The 26,333-nt window shown below is 52.6% G+C and overlaps 1 protein-coding gene across 4 annotated transcripts in view; it reads right to left on the bottom strand.

The window, feature by feature from the left end:
* Window positions 1-26,333, bottom strand: part of LOC122366430 (neurexin-1-like) — an 88,633-nt gene that overhangs the window by 36,300 nt on the left and 26,000 nt on the right. For 2 of the 4 annotated variants that reach the window (XM_043338674.1, XM_043338675.1), the window contains exons 4-11: window positions 24,264-24,352; window positions 20,500-20,571; window positions 18,938-18,967; window positions 15,063-15,221; window positions 14,212-14,364; window positions 10,260-10,310; window positions 7,555-7,659; window positions 4,420-4,612 (exon numbers count right to left, since the gene is read on the bottom strand). In XM_043338674.1, the coding sequence (XP_043194609.1) occupies window positions 4,420-4,612; window positions 7,555-7,659; window positions 10,260-10,310; window positions 14,212-14,364; window positions 15,063-15,221; window positions 18,938-18,967; window positions 20,500-20,571; window positions 24,264-24,352 (852 nt within the window). The remainder of the gene's footprint in view (window positions 1-4,419; window positions 4,613-7,554; window positions 7,660-10,259; window positions 10,311-14,211; window positions 14,365-15,062; window positions 15,222-18,937; window positions 18,968-20,499; window positions 20,572-24,263; window positions 24,353-26,333) is intronic. The other 2 variants (XM_043338676.1, XM_043338677.1) reach the window with 1 other exon arrangement.

Raw genomic sequence — 26,333 nt, 5'->3', positions numbered from 1 at the left:
ATTAACCGTTATCCCTTCATAACCACAATGCTCCGTACATCAGACAAACGCTTCATAATGCTCACGCTATACGAATATAATATACGAACCACCACAGATTTCGGCACTCCGCCCTTGAATTTCGCGACTTATAGCGGGTCCAAGACCATGCCGAACTACCTACACACAAATAATAAACACACACGCACGCAGGTTGTTGAGCGAACAATGGACTTACAGCATGGGCCGGTAAACCTTTGCAACAACGTACGCAGCCCTTGTCTTACTGCCACTCACGTGTGGACCTACCTTCTGCTGCCAGTGGTCAGTCAGCATCTCTAACACACTCCAGCCCACGGTTCCGGAGCTAGAGCTCGCAGGGCACTCAGTAGCCCGGGCTTTCCGCGGCGGACGTATCTAAAATTTGAAAGCCGGGTTGGGTAACTAAAGTCCGTCCGTGATACTAATGACCGCATCTCGCACCAGCCATAGTTCAGGGTTTCCGGGCCAACCCGGTGACCTAAAAAGGGTTAGCTCTCGTCGGCTAACTACAAAGACGACACGCGTCTTCCACGCACGCAGGTCCACTCGGGGACATCCTGCACTCAACACACATCGTCGACTACCAGCACATAGGTGTCCAAAGCCCTATCTATCCGTGGCTGGTAGTTAAGCTGTCGTCACAGACCTATTCGAAAGGACCAGAGCATGGCCGGAGCTACTCGACTGACTGCGGGTGGCCAGCACCGTCTGACTGCGATCACCCGACTCGAATGCTCGGTATCTAATGTTCACCCCCGTCTTGCGGCATTATACGTTCCTTCGCGGGGCATTACTCTTCCGGCGGCATACGATTCCCTCGCTAAGACGCCCGGGGTCCTAACCACCTCCGAAACTATCTGTCGCTCTTCAAATGACGTCCCGCGCCGACCACTTGAGGGACCGATAGCGGGCCTACCTATCCTTTTGAAACCGGGCTGGGTAACTAAGGTCCATCCGTGATACTGATGACCGCATCTCGCTCCAGTCATAGTTCAGGGCTTCCGGGCCAGCCCGGCAGCCTAAAATCTGCCCAGCCTCCGGGGCTGTTAATCCGAGACGGAACACCGTCATCTCGCGGCGGCCCACCCGCCGATACACATCCCAGGCGACGGCCCACGTGACCTTAATTATCACCCAGGCCTACCCTGGGCCGGAACAATCGGGCCACTGGTCCCGTGTCCCGCTAGCCAGAGGTTAGACAGACTACAACCCGTCGTCCCCTCCGAGCCAGGACACGAGGCTGACCGGGTAACATTTCTTGAAACCCTCCTCGGCGGTCTGTGCCCGACTCGCCTTCATCCTCACGTTTAATTTCGCGACTTATTGCACGCATCCAGGGCTTACTCAATCGAGGCCTCATATCTAGTGGGGTCTGTCCGAGTTTAGCGTCATTCGGGAAACCCGATTTATCTAATTGTACAGTCCTGCTCCCTTTCACTCGCGTCTCATCTCCCTCCTAACCCATGGCCGCGTCGGTGGACTTTCCACGCACAGGGGCGTGACGTGCATCATCTATCTCCCCGGTTCCGTCCCTTACAGTGTCCCCAGTGTCCATGTGGGGTAAAGTTACAAATATTTCGTGTGCGGCAAGGTCTATGTGTGCTCCTTATATTCGGACCGCTGGATAGGGTAGAGCGCCAGGAATTCCGCTGACGCATTATATTGATGGAAACCGGATGAAGGTACGGTAGGAATAGGATAATAACAGCCAGAGCACTCTCCAGCATAGGGTAAGGTAAGGAGGTCCTGCGTGTTCTGTGCGTGCTGCTTGTAATCGGACCGTCGGATAAAATGGAGCGCCAGGAATTCCGCTGACGCGTAATGTTTATGGAAATAGGACAATGGTACGGTAGGAATAGGATAATAACAGCCAGAGCACTCTCCAGCATAGGTAAGGTAAGGAGTTCCTGCGTGTTCTGTGCGTGCTGCTTGTAATCGGACCGTCGGATAAAATGGAGCGCCAGGAATTCCGCTGACGCGTAATAGTTATGGAAACAGGACAATGGTACGGTAGGAATAGGATAATAACAGCCAGAGCACTCTCCAGCATAGGTAAGGTAAGGAGGTCCTGCGTGTTCTGTGCGTGCTGCTTGTAATCGGACCGTCGGATAAAATGGGGCGCCAGGAATTCCGCTGACGCGTAATGTTTATGGAAACAGGACAATGGTACGGTAGGAATAGGATAATAACAGCCAGAGCACTCTCCAGCATAGGTAAGGTAAGGAGGTCCTGCGTGTTCTGTGCGTGCTGCTTGTAATCGAACCGTCGGAAAAAAATGGAGCGCCAGGAATTCCGCTGACGCGTAATAGTTATGGAAACAGGACAATGGTACGGTAGGAATAGGATAATAGCAGCCAGAGCACTCTCCAGCACAGGTAAGGTAAGGAGGTCCTGCGTGTTCTGTGCGTGTTGCTTGTAATCGGACCGTCGGATAAAATGGAGCGCCAGGAATTCCGCTGACGCGTAATGTTTATGGAAACAGGACGGTGATACGGTAGGAATAGGATGATAACAGCCAGAGCACTCCCCAGCATAGGGTAAGGTAGGGAGGTCCTGAGAGTTATGTGTGTGCTCCCTGTATAATCCCTTTGTGTGCTGTGTAAAATCAAACAGATAAAGAAAACTGATCGTTGTAAATTACTCTGGCCAGACACCTTGGAAATGACCTCTTTCCCGACTGTGAGTTGGCATATGGCCTTTTATGCTCCATCCTCCGATCCCTGCCCTTCAGCACTACTCACACTCGTATTTCAATATTTACAAGTCCCATTTATTTACATACTCCGACGCAACACCTTAAATTCCCTTACACGTCAAATTTAAAGGAAACGTTCTGGGCCCAGGCCGCCCATCAACTGAGTTTCACACGCCGCACGGTGCGGTGCACAGTCGCCCGTCCCTTTCCCGACTCCCCACGGAGCATAATCCCCTCCGTCCGCCTTAATCACCACGGGGCGCCGGACGAGGGTCCACGTCGGCACGCGTCTCGCACCACGCGCACAGTTACATAATTGACCGAATCGAATTGTGAACTTAAGCTACCTAGACTGAAGGTTCCCAAAATAAAATTGAACTACCTAAACTGAATGGCCTAAATTATTGCGCAACGACACCTAAAAAGGGGAATATAATGTGGCTCACATAGCGGTAACGAAGGGGGGGGGGTACTTGAAGGATTTAGGGACTAGGTGCGCACCCGTGTTCACCGCGTGACCTTACTTGAGATGGAGTCGCTGACATGATGGCCGTGTCCGTCCAGCGGCCGGCCCGGCGGCCAGAGCCGCCGCCGGCGCCGTGATGCCAGCCGCTGGTGTCTTGTGGGCTGTCCGTGATGCGAGAGGCCGAATGCCTCGTCCGAGAGAGAGCCAGCGAGAGCGTTCCAGTTCCGTTTCATCAACTTATACTTTTGATGACGTCATACTTCAGAGGGCCGGGCAGCATCTCCGTGTCCAATCTTCGTCCTCCATTCTCAAAAGCTGCACTCGGCTCCGCCCTCAAACATTCGTGATTTGCTGACAAAATTCGGCATCCCCTCCGGCCATGGCAGTCGCACCCTTTCACGCAGCGATCGGGTGGAATTCGCCGCCGGCGCTCACGGCGCCTGAGGCGCCAGGTGGCGGGCCTGGCCCTCCGCTCCACCTTGTTTTGAAGTCAGCTCCGGCCAGATGTCCTATATTTTGTCGTTGGCGACCGAGTTCCATTTCATCCTGTTTTCGTACAAAACCGGGTCGGTCCCCGCTCCCCTTTCTTGTTTTTGTTCAAATCAGGGCCGGTCTGCACTCCCCTCTCCTTGTTCTCTGGCGGGGTGCCGAGCGTGGGACAGAGTCTTGTTTTCCGAAGGCTAAACTGATTAATGGCTCGAGGCTGGCAGAATGGCGCGTTTTGGTATGCTATTTGTTGGCTTCAGATCCGGGTTCTCATGAAGTGGGGTGGTCATCTATAGAGGACCCCTGTTTGTCAGAGCCGACTTCGCCGTCTGTGTGGACGCCAGCTGGGACGGAGAGAGGGTATCACAGCCGATTTAGCCGGCTGACCGTGTCTGTGCGGCGCTCGCAGATGGCCGTGTTTCAGCTTGTGGCACAGCTTGCAGTTCAGCATGAAAGATGAAAAAATGTAACGCATCTGCGTTACAGAACCCTTTTGCAGTGTATGTACACTCGGGTTCAATCTACTTGGGCCCAATCGATTGCGAGCACCAAGGCGCTTAAAAGTATCGTATTGCGTTTATTTGCACTGAAGATAATTATTGCAACGTCACCAATCGCCTTGTAAAGTAAAGTTTACCTCAAACTTTTTTTCAACTGGCCGTGACTTTATAAACCGTTGTGATGGTGTCGCATCCGGCATCACAACTCACCAACAAATACCTGACTGGGCGCGACGTCCTGGCCGACTGACCTGGTGTGACAAAGTCGGACGACGTGTCGTCCACGGTGACGCGCCCCTTGCGACCGTCCCGGGAGACGCTGATCTGGTGCCAGAGGCCGTCGTCGACGCGTCGTTTGGTGGCCCGCACGCGCACAGAGCCCGAGCCGAGGTCGACGTGCAGCCAGATGTGGCCGGCCAGCAGCTCCAGGGCGAACATATCGTCCTGCCAGTCCAGGGGATGGTGGGAGGGGCGAGGGGAGGCGTCAGGCGGGGGTGTCCTCTGGAGGCCAGCTATGCAGCTGTAGAATACTTTAATAATACTTTGAACAGAGTGTTCGACTAGGTGTAGCTCGCCGGAGAAGTTATGCATTAATTATTTTCATTACAATGATACGTTTACCTTTGGACTCGGACTTTGGATGCATAGGCAATCTAGCGCATGGAGACATGTTCATTGAACAAGAGCATATCATCAGGATTCCGTGACGCCTTGGTCACGTGACGCACTGCGTTCCCGTATGGCTAAGCAAACAGTACTCTTATTCAAGTATCTACATATACCGTGCAGATGCCGACGCGTATCGGTCGGATTGTAGCGGCGCGTCCCACTTGAGCTCTCGCCGATAGATGGCACTAGTAGTGAGCGCCTGAAGTTATGCTGTACCGCACGACACTGAAACCCTGCTGTGGCCGTCCACCGTTCATGCCTTGAAATGCGGCATGGTTTTTGATGGCAGATGTTGAAAATGTTTTCCATTGAAATTTTAGATGGATTGATAATGTGCATTTAAGATTAATTTATACAGTTATACGGTAGTAAAGTGCTCGTTACATACGCGCTTGCCTGTGATGAACTTTAAATGGTGCAGTTGATACGAGCCTAGTCGGTCTGGAAATGTGTCGAACTGAAATTTGCACTGGAAGGAGATGTCGGCATTTATCAACTTAAAATGCATTTGGTATAATCTAATCTGCAACCAGTTTCCGCTTTCACTAAAATTGAAACGAGATGCATCAAACCCACAATACAGGTAGAAGAAGGGGCAAATCACACCACTATCTTAATCTGGAATGACCCCTATCTTCCCTTCTGACTGAGCTAGAGAAACTCCAACGGTGAGAGTGAGACGCCGTCAACAACTTTTCCTAACGGTGAACAGCCATCCCAGACGGCATCATAGGTCGACTCGTCTGCCTTGCAGCGAGAATAGCGCGGACGCGCACAAAATGACGAGCAAAATGGCGCCCTGAATGGCAACGGGAGCGGCGCAGCAAATTGAACGAAAACCAGACTGACGTGCCGGGTGGAGCGCGGAGAAAAACATAGCAACAGCATTATCCCTCACGCCGAGCGGATGCACAAAAAAGGGTCGCGGCTGGTGTTATTACGGCCGGCCAATGCGGAACAGGCCTGACCACCCGATCGGCTGGTAATAACACTGCTGGTGATAAATTGCAAAGATTTTTCTTCCATTTATTGCTGAAAAGTGGCTCGTCCGACACGCCGTGTTAATAGTGCATGCTGCGGATGATTTGTTGCGACAATTCGTTCCGGCTAAGAGCTGGTATTTATTTCGACGGGGCTCCGGGCAGCCACTTTGTTTCGACAGGTCCTACAATTCTTGAGGCAAATGTGAAAGTAAAACTGGGCTTTTCCACTCCCCACGGTTTAAATGAAACGCACATTAGGCCGCCTAATGTGTTATTTATTGTCAGAGGCCGAGTGAAGTGGTAACATTTTCACTGGTAGGTGCGTGAGCCCCAGCTCACCAGGACCGAGAAAAACACGCGGACAGAGTCGGGGGCGCTCCCTCCCGCCAGATTACCTCCTCTCCAGACGCAACCTCATCACGCCGGAAGCCAATGACGTCATCGCCTGTAGATGACGTCATCAGAGGCGAAACGACGGTGGCCTCGTGCTCCAGTAGGTATAGCACTTATGAAGTATGCAATATGCATGTTGTGAGTTGCAAACAATTGTCTGATGTCTTTCATATATAGGTATGATCTAGGAATCTTTACAGTGTGCTGCCAATTGAGTGGCATTACCTACAAAAAGGAACTATGACGCCTTTTGGCAAGTTATTCGGCCCAAAATTGGACCTCCTTCCCCTAAGTCCCAAATGGCCACTGTTATCTGGTTCTTAGATTTAGCTTGTGATTGCTTGGATTGTGTTTGTTGTTGGTAGAATGTTGTATTTTAAATTCAAACCACTAAGAAGAAATAAATTTACTTCGTTAACTACTCAAACAATTCTGGATTATAATTTCGCATGTAAGACACTAAGTTTAATCTTTAATTCAATGGCATATTAACTGAATAATATCTTAACTGAATAATATCTTCAACGATGATTACATATATAACCCCCTGTTCAATTGAGAAAAAAATGGCCGTGAACTGAACCGACTGAGGCCGGAGTAGATTATATAGATCGCCATTTTGGTCATTTGAACATCAAATGTTTTGAAGCTCTCTTAGAGACTTCCAGTTTGCGGTAAGCTACCGCATAGGTTACCGCATTGGGCATCTGTGTATGTCTATTCACCTTAAAAGCCATCAGTAGCGTCGTTGGGTTGATATGATCTGCGAACAGTATTGACCCGACCATCACTGCAGCTGCAAATGCACCAACCCATAGTTCTAGCAGAATTTATAACGCTGATGACTTGCTAGCTTCATAGAGCGGGAGCCTGATTCTCAGTAGCAAACAGCGCCCATATAATTGTATTCCAGCATTTCCGGCTGGTGTTATTTCCTTCACTTGCTTTGCTCGTAAATGACATGCCGCTACCCGACACCGAATGCATTGTCCTTTATGTGCAGCTTGGTCATTGATCCTCTCTGGGTAACTGAAAACACTGTCCTTAATAACCTGCTTGGGGAGAAATCGCGTGGCTACAGATATCTTCGCTGTCTTGCCAACGCTAACGAACCATGCTACACCCGTGGTACATATGTCCATTGGTAGGCAACTACTGGGCTGTGGAAATATCAGCTCGTTTTCCCGGCATATGTCGGAAATATGATACAGATGTGTCATTTGTTTGAACGAAACGAACATGTTAGTTCTAGCTTCCACAACTACTCCACGCCCACAATCATGCACCGCATGCCTTTATCAGCTCGGGAAGGGTCGCGGCGGAGACAAGCTGATTTCCTACCATGTTGGGATCTCCTCGGTTGAATAAGATCAGCCCGTCTTCCTCGTTGGTGCGGATCTTGAGTGCTATCGAGCCCGTCTGTGTGGCCCTCCACGTCGGCAGAACCTGGCGGATTGACAGTCGGTACCGGGTCACGACACGAAACGGTACAGACAGGTCACGTGATAGGTCACCCAGGACGCAATCAGACAGAGCTGGTCACGCCCGCCAGTCACGTGATGTGCTAGGACACACGTCACGTGTCCTTCCTGGAAGAGGTAAGCATTGTCAGATAGAACATTAGCAGCGGCACTGAGGCCGTGGTAAGGAAGGGATAATCACTCAGCTACTGGAGTTTCGATTTACATGACCTCGGCCTAAGATCGCTCGCTGACGGGAAATGCCGGGGTGCTGCAGTCACGTGCTCAGAGAAGGATCGTGGCGCGGCCCATCACGTAGACCTGCGTCGGTCACGTGGTCGATCAACAAAGCGGGCCGAGACGCGGGGTGAATGGTTGTTATGGCGATATAGGAATGCCGCGAGCAGCTGGTGACCCCTTGAATAGGTCACGTGCGCTCGCTGCTCACGAGCTATCGCAAAAACGCCGTCAATGTGAGCGGCTCGGGCGTGTCTGTCACGTGATTTAGGGCGGTGCGGCCCGTGGAGGGCACGTGACCGGTCGACGGGCTTCCATTGTTATTGATCCAATGATCTGTGTCGCGGGGTGGGGAGCAGCCACAGGGACAGTCATCTCTCTGTGGTTGCTACGGTGAACTGTGTTTAAATTCCTTGTGAGCTGCCACAGCTTAGACCAGCATACACGGCCATCTCGACTGGCCAGAGCTGAGCTTGACGCTCCGGCTCGAGTAGCTAGAATATGTCCTGACATGAAGACAGTGGCATGACATTTTACATGGCTAGTGGCTGGCTAGCTTGGCTAGTGCAACACTAGAAAATTGCACTGCCGCATAGCATTAGCAAGAATGAGCATATGTTTTTATAACCATAAAAAACAACATAAGAACTATAACGAGAATGTCCAGGCTTTTGGGGGATCGTAACATATTAGAAAAAATAGCTGTGACAGCCATTACCCCTACGGTCAACCATCGCATAGCCGAGGATTATCCACTTCGATGATCACTTCTGTGCGCGATGGCACCTCTGGCGATACCGGTGGCTGTATCACGGTGCCGGATCAGCCGTCCGCGCAGCCGGCCCTCCAGGCCTGTCAGACGAGAGCGGTTCAATTTCCGGACTGAGAGTCGGCCGTCTTCGGCGCTCCGGCCCCGCGGCGGAGTCGTAAATCGGGGCCGCTGTTTTCCTCGCGCCGCGCCGTAGACAGAGGAATGAAACAGGCTATGGCTAGTCGTGGGGTGAAGATTTCGGTGGGTCGGGGTGTCTGCGCGCGCAGCCAACGAACGGGTCGCCGGCGGCGGGCGCCTCTTCCCGCGTCACTTCTGGTGCTACTTCCGGCCCCACTTCCGGCCGACTTCCAGCACAGTTCCGGCGCCGGGTGTGATCGATACTGGGCTTCATTAGGCAGGCTGTCCCGGGGAGGACGGCGCGATCCCCTCCCCTCGCCGGACCGCCCTGGCACCAGAGATGGCACGGGATGCTGGACGGGAAATGGCACGGAAAAAGTACCAGCTATGTCTCGGTATGAATTCTGGAAATCGAGGACTTGGCATGATGAAGGTGCTGATGTGACCATGGCGATCGGGGGCTGAGCAAATCGTTGGACATGGATGGCCTAGAACGTAACTGGAAATTATGCTGAGCTGTGTAGACATGTGCTGGGTTAATCTTCCTGTTAGATGCCCAGAATCGGACTTTTCTTGGGTATCACGGTCGAATCAATGCTACACAGTGTACAGCACGAACAAACAAATATCCAATGCCCCAAGACAAGTTATAGGTTGATAGGCATTTGTTTTTATAATCGCATGACTGTTATGATTATATGAATAACAGCGACAGTCCGAAGCATTATTCAGCTCAAGCCAGATTGTGAATGCACTCACATGTATAAATGACATCACGTATTCCCTTAATTCGAGGATGTAGCGGATGGGACTGCTTAGGAAAATACTCACATGCGGGTGGAATGAGCAGAATGAAATTTCGAAAGTAAATGAAGGGGACGAAGACGTGCAAGTTCGGTAACATGATGCTCCAATTATGCCGTTTGGCAAAGTAAGCGATACAGGGTCAAGCAGCTGGTTAAATGGCTTAAGTATTTGCTGGTTAGGTTCAAGCGTTTCATAGCGGAGGGCAGCCACACATTAAGGAAGGCGAGGCCTGCAGATTTTCTGTAAAACAAAGCTCGGAGCTGCTGCAGCCAGGGACACAGGGTGGAACAAAAAGCGTCATCGACTGCACGATCGATATCCTTCCAGCAGAGCAGCAGCAGCAGAGGCAGCTGGGAATGACGTCAGATCGGCGGGTCGGGCAGCGCAGGGCTAGCGGGGCGACAGGCGCAGTGGGTAAGGGTAAGCTTGGTTAGCGGCGGTGACAGGCCCACTGAGTAAGCACTTCAGGGTTTGCTAGGTTGCCAGACCCCTGGTGGGTTAGGGTAAGCAGGGTTAGCTCGGGTGACAAGCATGGTGGGTAAGGGTAAGCACGGTTAGCAGGGTTGACAATGAGTAAGCAGGGTGGCAGTTGCAGCTGCATACATGAAGGTCAGCAGACGGTTGACATAACGATCGGGCATTCGACTCCTTACCAGGTTGGCCTCCGGTGTCAGCAGGCTGATTGGCACTGTTCTACTGTCCTCCTGGGCGAGAAAACGTCACAGTTTTACCGGCACGACCGACATCAAAAGACACCTGATTATTGCCACATCCAACACCAAGAACGGCAGGACCTTATCGCACCTGAAAGCAGCCGACTGTATACCTGAAAGACCCTGTAAAAGGCTCACATCTGGCACTACGCGTAATACACTGTAGTCCTTGGATAAATGACAGGTAAACGGATGTGCTTCCCACTGCCAGTTTGCCGCTCTTGGCGACTGGGCCACCCCCATTTGTCGTGTTTGTCAACCGGCTGTGCGTCCTTCCCCCCTCTCTCCCTCTCCCTCCCTCCCTCTCCCTCTCCATCTCCCTCACCCTCCCTCTCCCTCTCTCTCTATTCCTCAACCCCTCCCTCTCCCCCTCCCTCTCCCTCTCCCTCTCCCTCTCCCTCTCCCTCTCCCTCTCCCTCTCCCTCTCCCTCTCCGCTACCGTCGCCCTGTTGACACTGGGTGAGTCGCGGCACGACGTCCCGAGGGTACAGCGTAAATAGACAAATTGTGTGGCGGTATGCGGCGGCCGGCCGCTCCGGCGCCACTCGAGAGCTGTGACAGAGGTCCCTGCAGCTCGCTGTGTGCTCCGGTGTTAGCACGCTGTGCGCTGTGCAAACAGTAAGGCAGGAGGGTGTGATGCAACTCGCACGATTCTAAATAGGCTTCTCCCATGTAGGCTTCGTGTACGGTTCGCGTGTGAAGGTTTAACATTTTAGTAAATCCAGCTATGCTCGCAGGATTAGCAGCGAGGTGCTCAGGTCGGTACTGGGAGCTGCAGCGGCTCTCTGCAGCTCGGCTCGGGAGGTCGACTCTGGACGGACCGACTGTCGGCCCATTACAGCTAATAGCTGCCGGTGCCACGGGTCCGTCCGTGCCCCGGGGCTGAGAGGCTGTCCAATTGGGCCGGGCTGGCACAGCTCACCCTACCCCTTCCTTCCCCAGAGAGATACCTGCAGCCCAGAGCTGGAGCGAGAGCGGCAAAACGAGACCCGTGGATTATGATTTATCACTGCCATGTATCTTGGTGAAATCTAATGATTTTGAACATGATTTCTGGATCCATGCAATATCATTACAATGCATGAATGCTTGCCAGCTGCCATTAAATTGATTGTCTGGAGTGGCATTACCCTATAAGTACAGCAATTTTGTGGGTGAACTAAATCTATAATTTTACACACGATTTCTCTCGTTTCTTCCGTGTCATTTACCTCTAGTCATTTTCCCAAAAACCCACTTCCTGGTCTTACCAGCCCCGGTCGAGCCACCCGTAACACATAACCCAATGGTAGGCAGCAGCCTGACCTCAGAAGCCAATCAAATGCGTCAATCCAGCGAACAGGCAATCACATGCCAGAGCGGACCGGCGTCTCGCGGCGCGCGGACCTCTGATCAGGACGTGCCGGTGCCGGCTGCGATAGCCGGTCGGCGCCGTATTCAGGAAGTCAGCCGTGGCCAGAGACGGCCGTCAGATGTCCCGCCACTGCTATATGAGCAATGCGTTTGCGCTGGCGAATGGAGTGCTTTGGACATTTCAGAGGCTGCCGATTTCTTGTTTCATTGTCGTTAGATGACTTACTGGATTAATAATTAGGTACATTTTTCTATGGAAGTTACTGCTCTGTTTTGAAATTTTTCTTACGGTGAAGTGTGGTGGCACCTACATCTCAAAACTCATCCTCCTCCACCTTCGTATGTCTCCCGGCTGGGACGGACTGAAATCAGGATGAGACCCGCGTCTGCCGTCCAGACAGGCAGATCGATGTTGACTGGGTCTCCGGGACGCCGCGCGTCAGACCTAACGACGCTATCGGCCTTCGGGAGGCCGCCACAACTTCACGTGTGTGCTATCGTCCGTACGACAGTGCCGATACCGAAATCCTGTCCTCGGTCGCGATTCATTTGGCGGATAAGGCATGGCCGCGATGCAAGAATGGGAGCGGTGGTTTTGGAAGAGACTGTGTCACAGTGTGATGTGCTGTTAGAACTTGGAAGTCGTACATCAGGTCGTTGCCCATGTATAGACGCAGCAAGGAAAGCTGCAAGCTATTTAAATTGGGACCACTTTAAAGGCATCATACGCACTTGACCGACTATAGGACCTTTTTATAAGAAAATGCCATAGCTTTAATGTGACCGACATCCCCTTCTGCGACTCGGTAGCTCACCACGCTAATGATGGACAGAATAGAGTATCTTCAGTGGACAAGAGTGCCTGAAGCGTGTGAGGACCATTGGCACCAGCCATTGAGCCCAGTCGAAGTGAAAGATGGCCGCACTGCACGGCAGTGGGAAAGGCACTGAGAGTTCAGCGGTCAGCGGCGGGTGATTGTGTAAAGCAGTTAACGAAACTAGGCCAGCGGAATCAGTGGCCGACAGAACTGGTAGAAAGCGCGGAGCTGTTGGGCAGCTAGGATTGCTGGGGCAGAGGGGTTCGGCCGTCACAAAGTTTGACGGCACCGCCACTATAGCGGGCCGGCGGCCGATGTCGATCGATGGGTCTCAGGCCGCACTGCTGCCGGCCCGGCCAGCGATCGAGTGAGGCAGGCTGAGGGGACGGAGACCGGCCCGGACCCGGCCCGGAGGTCACCGACCGACGTGACCCCGCTCTGCAGACGGCCCCGGATGACTCAGCCGCACCGCCAACGGCCGCACCCCTCACAAGATCATGGATGGTCCGCCTTTGTTGGCGTTCTTTGTGACCGGGCGCTTCAGCAAATGTTCACTGAGCCTTTCACTGAGCCTTTCACTCTCCTCCGCTGCCTGAGGTTGAGGTTTTGGAGATCATTTAACGAGCGCAGCTGCCATTGTAGAGGACGAGCCACCTCAGCAGTCCAATTACACAGGCGAGAGGCCGCAGCCGGGCCGGTGGACGCCTCTGGTCTCTCGCTGACAGGGTGGGGCATATTGTCTCGGCTCGGCAACACCTGCTCCTGTCGTATATATCGGCGACCATGGCCCGACGTGGGCGGCACTATACGAGCTCTGGCAGACAGGCGACCGCGGCAGGCGCTACGTAACAGCTCCGGCACACAGGGGACACTGGCAGACGTTATGTGCTATGTGCTAGAGACCGGGTCCATACAGGCCTCAGAGGGTGACCAGCGGGATAGCCGTAATACTGCTGACGAAGGTGACGGGACAGCGAACGCTGCAGTCAACGTTTCTTGACGTGGCTGCGTGGCTATTTGTTCCAGTTAAAGTGAATTACAGCGCCTGACAGCTTTGTAGCTTTCATGGTCATAGTCGACCGCGGTATAAGTGCATTTGTCAAGTTTGCTAATGGATTGATAATGCATTGCACCATGTTGTTTTGCAATGGGATTGGCATTACATGGCACTACGTATCATATCTGCAATTACAAATATAACTGCCGTCTTGTAATTAACTTCTGGTAACTTTGGTAAAATTAAGACGCTAATTTACTTTATAGAACTATTATATTGCTTAATTCTTTACATCCTTGCATGATCAAAGTTTCGAGGAACCCAGTGACGGTCTAGTTCATCAAATAATGGAGTGAAAGAGTCACCACAGGTCGTCCTTTACGGGGAGAAAACAGATGACTAAACACCTGTCGTAAGCAGCCTACAAAAAATGGTTGAACTTAAATGTAAAAAAACAGCACCAGAAAGCAGTTTGGCACTTTGTTAGCATGAAGACTACAAACAAGGTAGTATAACGGTTCATACCTAACCTAGACCCCTGAAGCTACACCGCCAGTTTTTTAAATCACTGTCGGGCCCTGTCGGAAGCCTGCTGGGACAAAGAAGACAAAACCCTGACACCAACAGTTCATTCAGCACGTCCAGTTCGCCCTCACTGACCAGGTATAGGAGCCGCGGGACGCGAAAGATGATCTTTCAGCACGTCCCACTCGCCCTCACTCACCAGGTAGGAGCCGCGGGACGCGAAGGACACGGGGTCGGCCGCCTCGATGCTCTGACACATGTACTCGACCCGGCCCTGGACGGCTATCAGCGGGTTACCGGTGCGGCTGAGCTCGATCAGGTCCAGGTGCAACGAGTCGGCCCGGTACTCGACCTGGAACATGGTGAATAGAGAAGGGGTCAGGCCGTGGTCGAAGTGTGTATGAATGGGTCGGGCTACCTATGCTAAGCAGAGTCGACAATGGGCATGGCTCTCCTTTCACCTCTGGCTCTGGCATGGCTCTTGCTGACCATCCCGTTCTGCCAGCGGTGGGTCGGACGGTGTTCTATATACTCTGGGTCGGACCCTGCCTGCTTACCCCGCAGGTAGATATATGAGAGTAGGATTATGCTTGGGAATGATGCTGAATGCAAAAACGCCTCTGAAATGGCAACTGCTGTGTTCTTGTCATGGGTAGCCCTCTAATGACACTTACGCGTTTCCTTTTCTCTTTAGCTGTCTGATTTATGTTTATTCGTGCCTGCGATATTATTTTCCGAAAATGTTATTCTCTACTACTTTAAACTTTCATTACAAGTGACTTTTATACGCCCCATATATCTACTCTGATATCAAGAAGTTCGGTCCATTCGGCGCCACATTTTCCCTTGCGGCCCCGTGGGTGACCTTTAGAATCCCGACTCTGAGCAGTGGCCACACCGGGTCCACTGAGACCTAGGACCGCCATTCGGCGACCTTTGGCTGCAGTCAGAAGCTGCCGATTGGGACCGCAGAGACTGAAAGCCGTGCTCCGCTCTGACCATACATCGCCTCCCCCGCAGGGCTGTGTCACGCCGCGCCGGTACACCCACCTTCCTGAGACAGCCGACGAAGTTGTGTCGCGCCTGGCTGCCGGGCAGACTCGACGTGTCGTTACTGCCGGCCACGAAGAGCCGCGACGACGTGAGGTAGGTGAAGGGCCCCGACGTGGTACCCCGCTCCGTGTACACGCCATCCACGTTGATGGACACCTGTGGCCGCAGAGTGGGGGGTCAGCGGGGGGACGGTCTTGGCTGTAGTTGGGGCCACATGTGGATCGACTCGATCGAGTCAGAGGGATGCATCGGTTTGGGTCAGGGGACATCTGTGGAGTGTGGTTACGGTGTTGGCAGGATGCATCTTTGGTTGCGAAATTCGCGTCGGAGGGGATGTATGTATGTAGCAGTGGTTCGAGTCAGCAGGACTTAGTGGTGGTTATTTGTAAATGTAGTCATATAGGCAATGGCTCAGTTCGGGCTCCTATTTTTGTCCATGATGCCTCTAAAAAAAAAGCATTCCTCTTTTAATCCCTTTCGTTCCCCTCATCCCTTTTACTATGTGAATATTGTTTTTCCGAGAACGAATGTCATCTTCATTTTTTTGTGAGTTAAAATACTGCAATCCATGAAGAAATTTGATTGCTCGTCAATTAGGTATATCTTTATAGTATGTGGACGTGTGGAGGTGGACTGCGTATACACTGTTCACATACATAAGTACACGCATATTTAATTCTACGAAAGAGAGGCTTATGGGCTATGGCTTATGCGAATGCTTCTGGACAGGTTTCTGGATACGAATCATGACCTGTGGACTCGTAAACAATGCGCTGTTTCCGAAGGCCGAATCTTATGCCCGGACTGCCTCGCACACGGTGTTTTGCCTTCGTCGCCAGATAGATTAATATACATACTGGTGTGTCGCATGCTAGATCATTAATATCACCGGCATCTCTCATTAATATTTAGCTGAGAGACTCTGCCAGCAGTGAGATGTCCGCTCGCAACTGACACTGCCTGACAGTACCGGGCCTGTTTAAATGTTCAAGCCATAATATAGCATCATCAGAGCTGAACTCAAACAAGACTGGTCTGTTCTATTGGTTGAAGATGTCCTGAATTTGCCACCTGTCTAGTTCGCTGACGAGCCCCGCTTTATTCACCTTCCGTCAGCAAGACTGTCGGTTCTGAGGGCTGATTGCGTCATATGCCGACTCGGCACCAGGTTCGCAGACTGATCATCGAATAGTCTCCGGTTCCTCGGGAGTCAGCTTCTAACGTCACGTAATCTGAGTTTGCACGAGTTGGTATGGTACATACAAAGTACAAACTCCTCGCGTGACCAGAATTCATGCCAATGCGCTATTTATGGCTGACCGCGTTAGCTGGCCCTTTCCACGTCCATTCTTATTTACATTCGACCTAACATCGTCCAATGCATCAGCGTATGCGACTCTCGTTGCTCAGTCTGTTAGGTCACTGTAAGTATTGCACAGAACCAGTAGCGGGCTCCATGTACCAGTCGGCCTGTCTGCAGCGCCTGGCGGGGCCTCCCGGCCGGAGTGGACGGCCCCTTACGAGTCCAATGGGCCGCCCGAGTGAAGCCATCATTACTGCCGGCAGCGCCGAGCGGAGATGACAGTGTCTGGCGCGGCAGCCAGCGAACTCATTTCGGTCCACATTATGCGTCATCAGGCAGCGACGCAACTGTTTTCCGCTCGGCAAGTTTTAATGAATGTGCTCTGGACAACTTTAGCAGAATACTTCAAATGTGCTGAAGTGTTTCAGTGAAATAGAAAACCAGTGAATCCCTGCTAAGTGTGTAGACCGAAAACATTGCGAACTATTGAACGAGATTCTATACATGTCTGGTGTGTTTCATAAACACGATGTAACATTCTGATTTGCAGTGTCATTTCCTGGATCCCTCGTCATCTGCTCAGAGTTCCAAGTGTTCTCATGATCTGTCATTGAATGAGCACTTCTCCGGGCTGTATCCCAGCCGTTCTCTCATAGGGACACCGTGTCTGAGTCATCAGCAGCTCGCTCCGAGAGGGACCTCCTCGGTCGCCTGTCAACTCCACTCCACCTCTCGGAACCACTGCCCGGGTCCTCTGGCGCCACCAGTTCTCTGTGAAGGAGATGCTGTTGGGCCGCTGTCGCCAGCTGAAGGAGTGTCGCCGTGCGTGGCGTGCCGCGCAGGGCGTGGTCGGCCCTGAAGCACCCGTGCGGCGCCGGCCATCGGTCTGTGGTCGGCGCTGGCGGTGACGGCCGGGCCGCGGCCGCCGGCCATCGGTCACACCGTGTCAGTGGGGTCGCCGCGGCCTCGTTAGGGGTGGTGGGTGGGTGCCCGGGGACCCCACTCCCACCCCCCCCCCCCCGCCGAGTGGGCTCATTGGTCACCGCCCGGTCAGCCGCAGACGTCCTGTCCGGTGACGTTACAGAAGACGGGGCGCTCTGGGTCACTCAGAGGTCACCCGGTACGCTTGAAGGTCAGCTTATGTGTCATCAACTGACATCTGTCATAAGTTATGTGTCTTCAGGGGCGGATCCAGAAAATCTCCAAGGGAGGGGCCATTAGAAACCAGGAGGCCCCCCCCCCCATAATCCCACCTGTTGGAGGCCCCATCTTCCCACTTGTTGGGCCCCCCCCCCCAAAAAAAACTGCGTCTATTGAGCTTATCTAGCTGTTCAGGCAACATCTCAACATCTGTGCAGGCTTGGAGGCCCTCTGTGCAGGTTAGGAGGCCCTGTAAAAGTGGTCATCTCTGTGAGTATAAGAGACCTCCAAGTTATGAAAAGCTTTACCAATCTTCTAACAAAGAAGTCTTCTCAGCTAGTCTTCTAAGAAATAACTAAGTGGGTAGGTTAAAAAAAAAAACTCATCGGATTTCGGCCACTTTATTTTCAGGAGGCCCCCTTTTCAGCTTTTTTTTACTTTTTAACTTTTTATTTTATTTTTGAAAAAAAAATCGGCCAAGGGGGGGGCCATGGCCCCCATGGCCCCCCCCCTTGTATCCGCGCCTGTGTGTCTTAAGACATAATCAATCATCATACGGATGACACATAGGTAGATGTCATAAGGGATGTTTTACGGTTAAGATTAGACCCGGATAACACAATCTTGATGACTTTTCCAGGTTACTATTTACATGCACGCCGGACAACGCCAGGCATTTCGTAACTGTCGGGCTTTCCGTTGCGCAACACGTCCTCATCATATACCTCTGACACACAACTACACACGAGGAAAACCCAAGCTATCTTCTCCATGGAGCAGCTGTCCCAATTCCCTCCATCTGACCATCACCTGGCAGCCCTCGGAGCCTCCCGCCCGACCCGGCGGACCTGACTGGTGACGGGGCGGTGACCTCGCTGCACTGGGACGGACCCGGGGAATACCCAGAGAGCGCGGGATGGGACGCGGTCTTTCCAGGCGAGATCTGGGACGCCATGTTGGCGATTGGTGGTGGGTATGACAGCTTGAGCTACCCAGATGATCAGTTACAGGGAATTCGCACTCGCTGACGTCTGAACTATGCTGCGGATGAACAGGGAACTCCGGAGAGAAATGAATGACGTCATCCGCCTCCAGAGACGTGGTCAGGTTGCAGGTATCGAGAGAGATTTCACAAGTGCCATCCTGAGTGGCCATCAAGTTGCTGGCTCTTGGACAGTTCAGGAATTGGCTCTGCGTCTTTGACTGTTGAAGTGAAATGCGATAGTCTTTGTGGGGACGATGGTAAAAGTTTTGGAGTGAAAAGGGAAATGATGCGGTTTAGCGACTAACCGTCAATGCTTATTACTTATGAATATAGTACCTATACGGGGGAACCGTTCATTACACATATTCTTGTGTTAGTTACAAAGAACATTTTCCATCGGCCGCACTCAGAGAGCACACATTTGCCGCAATGCGCGGTACTTACATAGCAAACGCTGTGTCCGGAGCCCACGAGCTGCGGCAGCCAAGGAAAAAGCCATCGTGTCAGGTTCGGCCGGAAAGCTGTGCGCGCGGCTCCCAGTGAAGCGCACAAGCCCGCCGGTTCGTTAGCGAGGCACGCCGACACAACACAGGCACACACACACACACACGCACATACAAACAGACACGCTGAAAATTGAGACCTGACAAGGCCTGAGGCAAGGCAAGGCATTAGTAGCATCAGTGTTTCTTACAAAGATTTTGTTATCGTGTTTTTCATGCAGAAGAGAGTGAAAGCTGAAGTGTTGACGTCAACGACCACAATGTCAAGCAAAACAGTGCAATCACCTGTAAGCATCGTTCATTTGTTGCTTATAAACAACTTTTTACAAAAATGTTTACATAAGTTGAATTGATGTCGATTGTCGCAAGCAATTTTACTGTTTTTCCTTTTTTAATTGGCATAGAGCCATTAATGCCTCTACATGTGATAATGGCTCTATTCGGAGCAGCAGAGATTTGCTGTACCTATCCCGTTCAATCCCTCTTTGGCTTTAGCTGGAACCTCGCGTCATTAAACCATACTCTGTCAGATCAGCAAGTGCTACTGACGATGGGCGTTATCACAAGTGTATTCGCGGCCATCGGGGCGACGTAAGAAAAGAAGAAAACAACTGGCCCCAAGAACTTTAAATTATCAGTTAGCATGCACCTTTTCCTTGATATGTAGAAAATTTACCATTAATTGTCAGAGAAAATTGCATTTAAAATCTTCTATTTATGTTTTTTTTCATCATTTGCACAGTATGTTCTTTTACTAAGCTAGAAACACTAATTAGAAATAGTTCCCGCATCATCAAGAACAATAGGGAAGGCTTGAAGTGAATACAATAATCTAAACGGTTTTGTAATCCATGTGAAGACACTTCTAAAATTGCCTGTAGAAATATTAAAGGCAAAAGTTCAACTTTTTCACAAGACGGATGGCTATAAACCTATTCAACGTGTGACAACTCAGCCGGTATATCGTCGCCTACAGCCCAGCTTTCCCTAGTGACCGATAGAGGCGCTGCTATCGATGTCCGCCCGTGCCGCCTAACGAGATAATTTTTTTTTTATTGTCCACATATTGTGTAGTATCTAACAATGCTCTTCCAGTGATTAAACATCCCAAGTGTCTTTCTCAATCATCCATTTACTGTGGGACCATTCTATGCGACTCTTTTCGGTGAGGACGGCTCTCACTTCATTTTCCCCTCCTAGCCCTTTCTCGTGATCGCGGTGACTTGACTTTGGTCGCCAGGAATGGTCCACTTATATATCACCAGCCGCCCTCGCAGGCTCCGATAGGCATCATTTAACGTTAAATATAAGTTACAAATTTAACAATTAGGGGAATGCTGGGAAGTGATGAAAAGTTATCTGTACAAACGCTCACACAAAGAAGGTGTAGCCTGTGCCAGGCTGCAAGCATGCTTTCGTGTGTTAGTTGAGCGCGACTCCCGGCACTCGCTCAGGGCAGGAGACAGGTCGAGAAAGTGGTGACCTCAGGTAGGTCATCCTTACCTCTTTGGCCATCCTGTTGACGGTGACCTTGTGCCACTGGTCGTCATGGAAACTGACTCCGACCGGGCGCACCTGTGCGAAGTAGAGACGGTGAAAAATAGTCAGTCAAAGTATACGTAAACAAACAAAACTGAACTGTTGGCGAGACTCGGGGGACAAACACATCAACACATCGTGGTTTGGGTACTTGGTATGTCATCAGGACTGTCCTCGGATAACAGGTGCTGTAAACACTGCTACCGCGGTGGGTGGCCGACATCATAGTGTGCTGGGCTACTGAGGAGCGCATTGTCGGTGGCCCATCAGCCTTGATGGCCCGGCTGAGGGAGCCGCTGTGGAAAAGGCTCACGCTACAATCTGGTGGCGCCGGACGGCCGCGCGCCGGCCGGCAGTGCCGCTATTGGACGGCCCTTTATTGGTGTGGAGCTCGGGTCGCCGGCGCCGCGCTCGAACCAATAATCCCGCCGGAAGATTCATTGGCTGCTCGTGCAGACGGCGCTCCGTGCCGAGCCGGACGGTCACGGAACACGGGACTGCGGTCACGAAACATGACACTGCAGTCACGGAGCACTGGATTGTGGTAATGGAACACTGCACTGCGGTCACGAAACATGGCTTTGCAGTAACGGAACACTGGACTGTGCAAATGGAACACGGCCTTGTAGTCACGGAACACAGGATCCGGGTTCACGGAACATTGGATTGATCACGGAACACGACCTCGTGGTCACGGAACATTGGACTTTTGTCACGAAGCACTGGACTCTGGTCACGGGACACTGCTCGCGGAACACAGGACTGTGCTCACAGAGCACTGGTCTGCAGTTACGAAATTTAACTTTGCAGTCACGGAACACAAGACTGGCAATGTGGCACGATCCTGCCGTCACGGAGCAGCAGAATTTGATAACGGAGCACTGGACTGTGGGCTCACGAAGCATGGCATTGGTCACGACGGAGTACTGGACTGTGATAATGGAACACGAGCATGTAGTCGCAGAACAAAACACAGATTTGGTAACAGAACACGACCTTGCAGTCACGGAACATTGGGCTGTGGTAATGGAGTAAGATCCTGTGATCACGGACCCGACTCTGCTGTCACGGAACACTGGACAGACGACATTATGCGTGCATCAATCCCGCCAACTTTGAAGCAGCTTTCCAGCCCTTCCCACGACTGCCAAAATTACATCTGAGAGCGTCCAAATAAAAAAGACTGACGAACTTCAACCGCATTTAGTGTCGGGCTTTGGCATACAGAAGAAACGGAACGACCTTGACCTTTTCGTCTTAGCGAGACTAACAGTCGAGAAACTCGGGCGTTGTTTATCTTCTCGCCGGCGTCGTCTTCTGCGGTGTGTTGACCTTCATTTATCATTCCGTTCGCCGGCTCGGCTCATCGCTCATCCGCGATGCGCCTGTCATCTCGCCGCGATACCGATCTGAATCCGCGATGCAAATCCGTCGACGGCCCGGTGTGGTGCGTCTGCTCGTCCGGCGCGACGCGGCCGGGTTCCGAGGGTAATCCCACACATCCTGTCACCCTCCGCGTCCGAAACGACGCCGCTCGCGAAAACACGGAGCTTATGTGTGCAGGCACGCACCAGCGCGGCGATTCAAGACGTGAGATATGGTGTATTATGGAAAGTACCTGGGCTGTTGTGCGCGAGTGTCAAGCAATGGGTACTGTTCCGTCGAAAGATGATGCTAGCTCATTTCTCTGAACCATATGAGATAAGTTATAGATGAGTAAATCTGAATCTATGTTTCTGGAAGTGTGGGAATTTTGATAAATACTAGAAGCTTTAGCAAGGTTTTGTACAGACCCGTTCCTCAACTATTAAAAATAAGTGTTTATGAAGACCTTTTTTACCTTTTACAGAATTACCTAAAAATATGAATATTCTCAACATCTCGCTCTTTGAAAACACAAGACTTCATACTGATCAACCATTCTTTTCGAAATGTGCTCCCCACATTTATCGGCGTCATCAACCCTAATTAGGTATTTCTGATTAGGTAATGTTTTATTGCTTTTCTCGTGACGCCTCGTTTCCATAAGCACTCCATCACTGGTCTCCGGACGCCCTCGTCGGCCCACTCCTCGCCCTCCGTCCGATGACCCGTCCTCCGTTCGTTGACCCGTCCCCTGATGACTCTGTCGGAGCCGACGTTCTCTGTCGGTCTCGACTGCGACCCCCGGCGGCCGGTCTGGCAGTGCCGCCGTCACACCCCGTGCCCATGTCGTCACGGCCAGTCACCGTCAATCATAAGGTCAGCCATGCACAAGCGCTTATTTATACTGGCACAAGGCTGCGACGTTTGTGGCGTGTCGGCGACAGCGACGGACGAGCGCGGGCGTCCTTGACCTGGGCAAATCAATCTCGCCACACGCAGTTCGGAGAGGAGCTTTACGCATTGAGCAGTTCCCCGACGTAGAAGGGTCCTCTACGTGGCATGGATAGTGTTGGCGGTGCCTATACATTCGTTTCGAGCTGGATGAAGGTGTTCTAACCCGTCCTTTTGACGACGCTCCGGTCGGTCCGGGCTTGGATGACGATGCCCCCGCCCGTGGCCTGGGCGTCGCCGCGGCTGGCAAGGTGCCGCCCGGGCACGGCTCGACGGCGTGCGGCGGCGCCCCGCGGCGCGGCGCGGCAGATCTCGGCTCGGCACCCGTCTCCGGGGGCCGATATGACAGCAGGCGCCGTGTCAGCCCGGCTAACAGCCGCATCGGTCACCGACGACCGACCGCCGACCGCCTGCCGACCGGTCCGCGCCGCGGGCAACCGCTCAGCCGAGGTGGGGCGTGAGTCGCCGGCGCCGCAGAAACGATTTGGTGGCGTGAGATGGGCAGTGGCTATTTCAATGAGATGAAACTAGTTGGTGTTTTAGATGTGGATTAGTGAAGAACGAAGAAAATCTATGACATTGTCCTTTATACTGACGTGGTGTGCCCGAAACGATAGGGTCTGTTTTTACTAATCCTTCGTCTTGTTCAGTGCCCTTTTCATCTATAGCGTTGCGAATGAGCTTGATCGTTATAATCGTGCGGAGCAAAACATTCGGATAGATTGTCATAAATCGTCATTGGTCTATGTGGACGAAATCCGTCAAGCTCTATTTCGCTTACTTAGCCCGTTTCAATATCAATTAACATTTTTATGCTTCCCTTTGCTCCTCCGTCATAATTGCTACCGACGCCGCATTTTCTCGTGTAATTACGCAGAAGGTGGCGTGGCCCCCGGTGCCGTGTCTGTCGTGGGCGCCGCAGTCTGTCAGCGACTGTCACCGGCCACCCGTCTGTCAACGGGCTGTCAGCGGCCGCCGTTCCATTCCCATCTGACACCAGGGGCGCGCGGCTGTGGCCAATTTCTCAGCGGCCGCCGCGCGCCGCGCGTTAAACAGCCGCGGCGGCTCGCGGCCGAGCGCTGAGCTGAGAGCGTGTCACTCGCCGGCCCGCTCTGAACGGCGCTGACAGTGGCAAGGTGTCGGCCGAAAATTCGCATAGAACAGCGCTGGCTGGCTCGATAGCCCGCTACCCCCATCGGTCGGTGCCACTTTGTCATGGCTAGTCCGCCAGCCGGTGCGGCGTTACAGCCCCGACTGGCGTTGACAGCGGTCAGATACCTCGCCGGCCAGTGCTAGTTACACAGCACTAACCAGCACTGACTGGCCCGATACCCCGCTGTCAGTGGCCGATATACCCCTCCGGGCGGTGTCACAGCGCCCGGCGCAGATAGTTCTGAGTGACGGGGTCTCACCTTGGAGCGCAGCGCCCCGCTGCCGAGACTGACGGCCAGACTGATACCGCCGTCCATCAGAGACAGCGTCATGTAGTCGTCGCCGTCCCCTGCGAAAACAGAGTCCATATCAACCAACTGTGGGAGGGAATCGTCTCCGTCCCTTGCGAAAAGCAAGCAGATCGGGCCACATTAGCGGTCATATTCGGATCATCTCTCAACCCGCACGCATAAACGCTCATTGAGATAATGTAAAATACGTCAGGGTTTATTGAGAAATGATTTAAAATACCTTTTGCCAACAGTCATTGGGTTCCTGTGGGTATTTTAATTGATAAACTATATATATTGGGTAGGTTATGTGAGTTATATGCGTTCGGTTATTTCGGCGCAGATCACAAAACATCCGCCGGCGCCGTGGTGGAGCCTGAGTCATTGTGCCGCAGAACGCTGTGTTATATCTCTGAACAACCTCCAAAACTGTAGCGTTTCATTCCTGAAGCGAATTACTGGAACACACATGCTTGAGGGCAAGCTTAATTTGCAATTTACATGCAAATGAGACCATAACCATGTCTGAGGATTCTCAGTCTGTTCTACGAAAACCATGGGCAGCTGAACAGCGAGTCCAGCTGCCCACATTGTCCGCAAAAGTGGCATTCTGTGTGGGTGGGCCTGGCGCCGCCCGCTCCCCGCCCTCCCCCCGCGACCACACTGACCTGCACCGGTCACGTGACCGCCTCCGGCAATTCGGGGGCCGTCTGGATCGACCGGGCCAGAGGCCACGAGGCTCCTCATTGGCCGACTACTGGTGTGTTTCTTTGTGTTTGTGCGTCGCAGCGCGACAGAAACTCATGGATAATCCGTCATTAGCCCAGCAGTGTTGATTTTGGCTCGTGTCCAAACAGATTCGGTCACAATTTGGTCACAAGGCTCTTTTCATTGGAACTTGTTCATTGATCTGCATTCATCGACCCATTCATTGCGAGCGGCTGGTAATATCCGGCTCGGAGCAGTGGCTGCAATAGTCTCTGATAGGCTCTGTCTGCCACATTGCCCGGGCCAATCCGCCGGCGCAACGACCATTCATCCTGAGTGCTATTGGTTCTTCAGCTACGGCATGCCCTGCCGTGTATATCCGTCGGTCTCTTATTCAGCGCTCGTCCAATGTCGTCCAATGCCCGTCTGGGGATGACAGCCCTCTGAGCCGGACAGACCGGTGGTAGGCCGGCGGTGACCACGGTATCCCCGGATCCATCACAGTGCGCCCGGATCCATCACGGGGGTCGCACGGATCCATCACGGGGTCGCCCGGACGCCGGCCGGTCCCGGGTGACAGGTCGTGATCCCAGTATTGTCTCGGGGTGTGAGGGAGCGTCTCTGACGGTCCCCAACGGACGGACTTATGTCGGGCCACAGACCAAGTAGTCTGTGGTTCACATGCTGTGGAGCCGACAGCATCCGTCCTCAGGTCGTAACTGCTAGGAGATAGATGGTGGCATCCTTTTACATTGTTTTCTGTGAGTTTGTTTTTCCTGTCACTGCTGTTGCTCGCATGCTGTTTCAGTCGTCACAGGCATGACACGCTCACCGTTATATTCATCTGATTCATCAGTTTTGTCAGCCCTTCTATCCTGTTTAAAAATGTCCGCGTAACTCTTACTCAATCAGCACCCTGGGTGAACACTGCCGGGTCTCTGTAATCACCGAACCCGTGTCTCTGGTCCCGCGGGAGCAGCCCTCCCCCCCCCCCCCCCTGGTGCTGTTGGGCGGTGTTGGCGGGTCACTCGGTCCCGCTCGGCCGATTACCCGGCAATCAATACACGCTGCGTGCCGTCCCTCCCCGGCCGGCGCTTCCTTCTCCCTGCACCCCGCGGCCCCGCCCCATCTCCCCGGCTCCTCTGCACGAGTCCCGGTCAACTGGCCCGTATGTACTCCCTGGTCGGAAAGGAGCAGGAGTTAATCGCTATGTTTGGCTCTATATTTTGTCATGAAATTGATTTAAGATTGATGTTATAATGATTGATTGTTGTTAAATTTCAGGCATTTTCGTACTCGAGTGTATTCAACGCTCTATTGAAATTAATTACT

This window comes from Amphibalanus amphitrite, unplaced genomic scaffold, assembly GCF_019059575.1.
Source record: "Amphibalanus amphitrite isolate SeventyFive unplaced genomic scaffold, NRLGWU_Aamphi_draft 000805F_arrow, whole genome shotgun sequence".
In the NCBI taxonomy this organism is placed as follows: domain Eukaryota; kingdom Metazoa; phylum Arthropoda; class Thecostraca; order Balanomorpha; family Balanidae; genus Amphibalanus; species Amphibalanus amphitrite.
The sequence above is the reverse complement of the archived record's forward strand: the minus strand, read 5'-3'. Positions and strand labels throughout refer to the sequence as shown.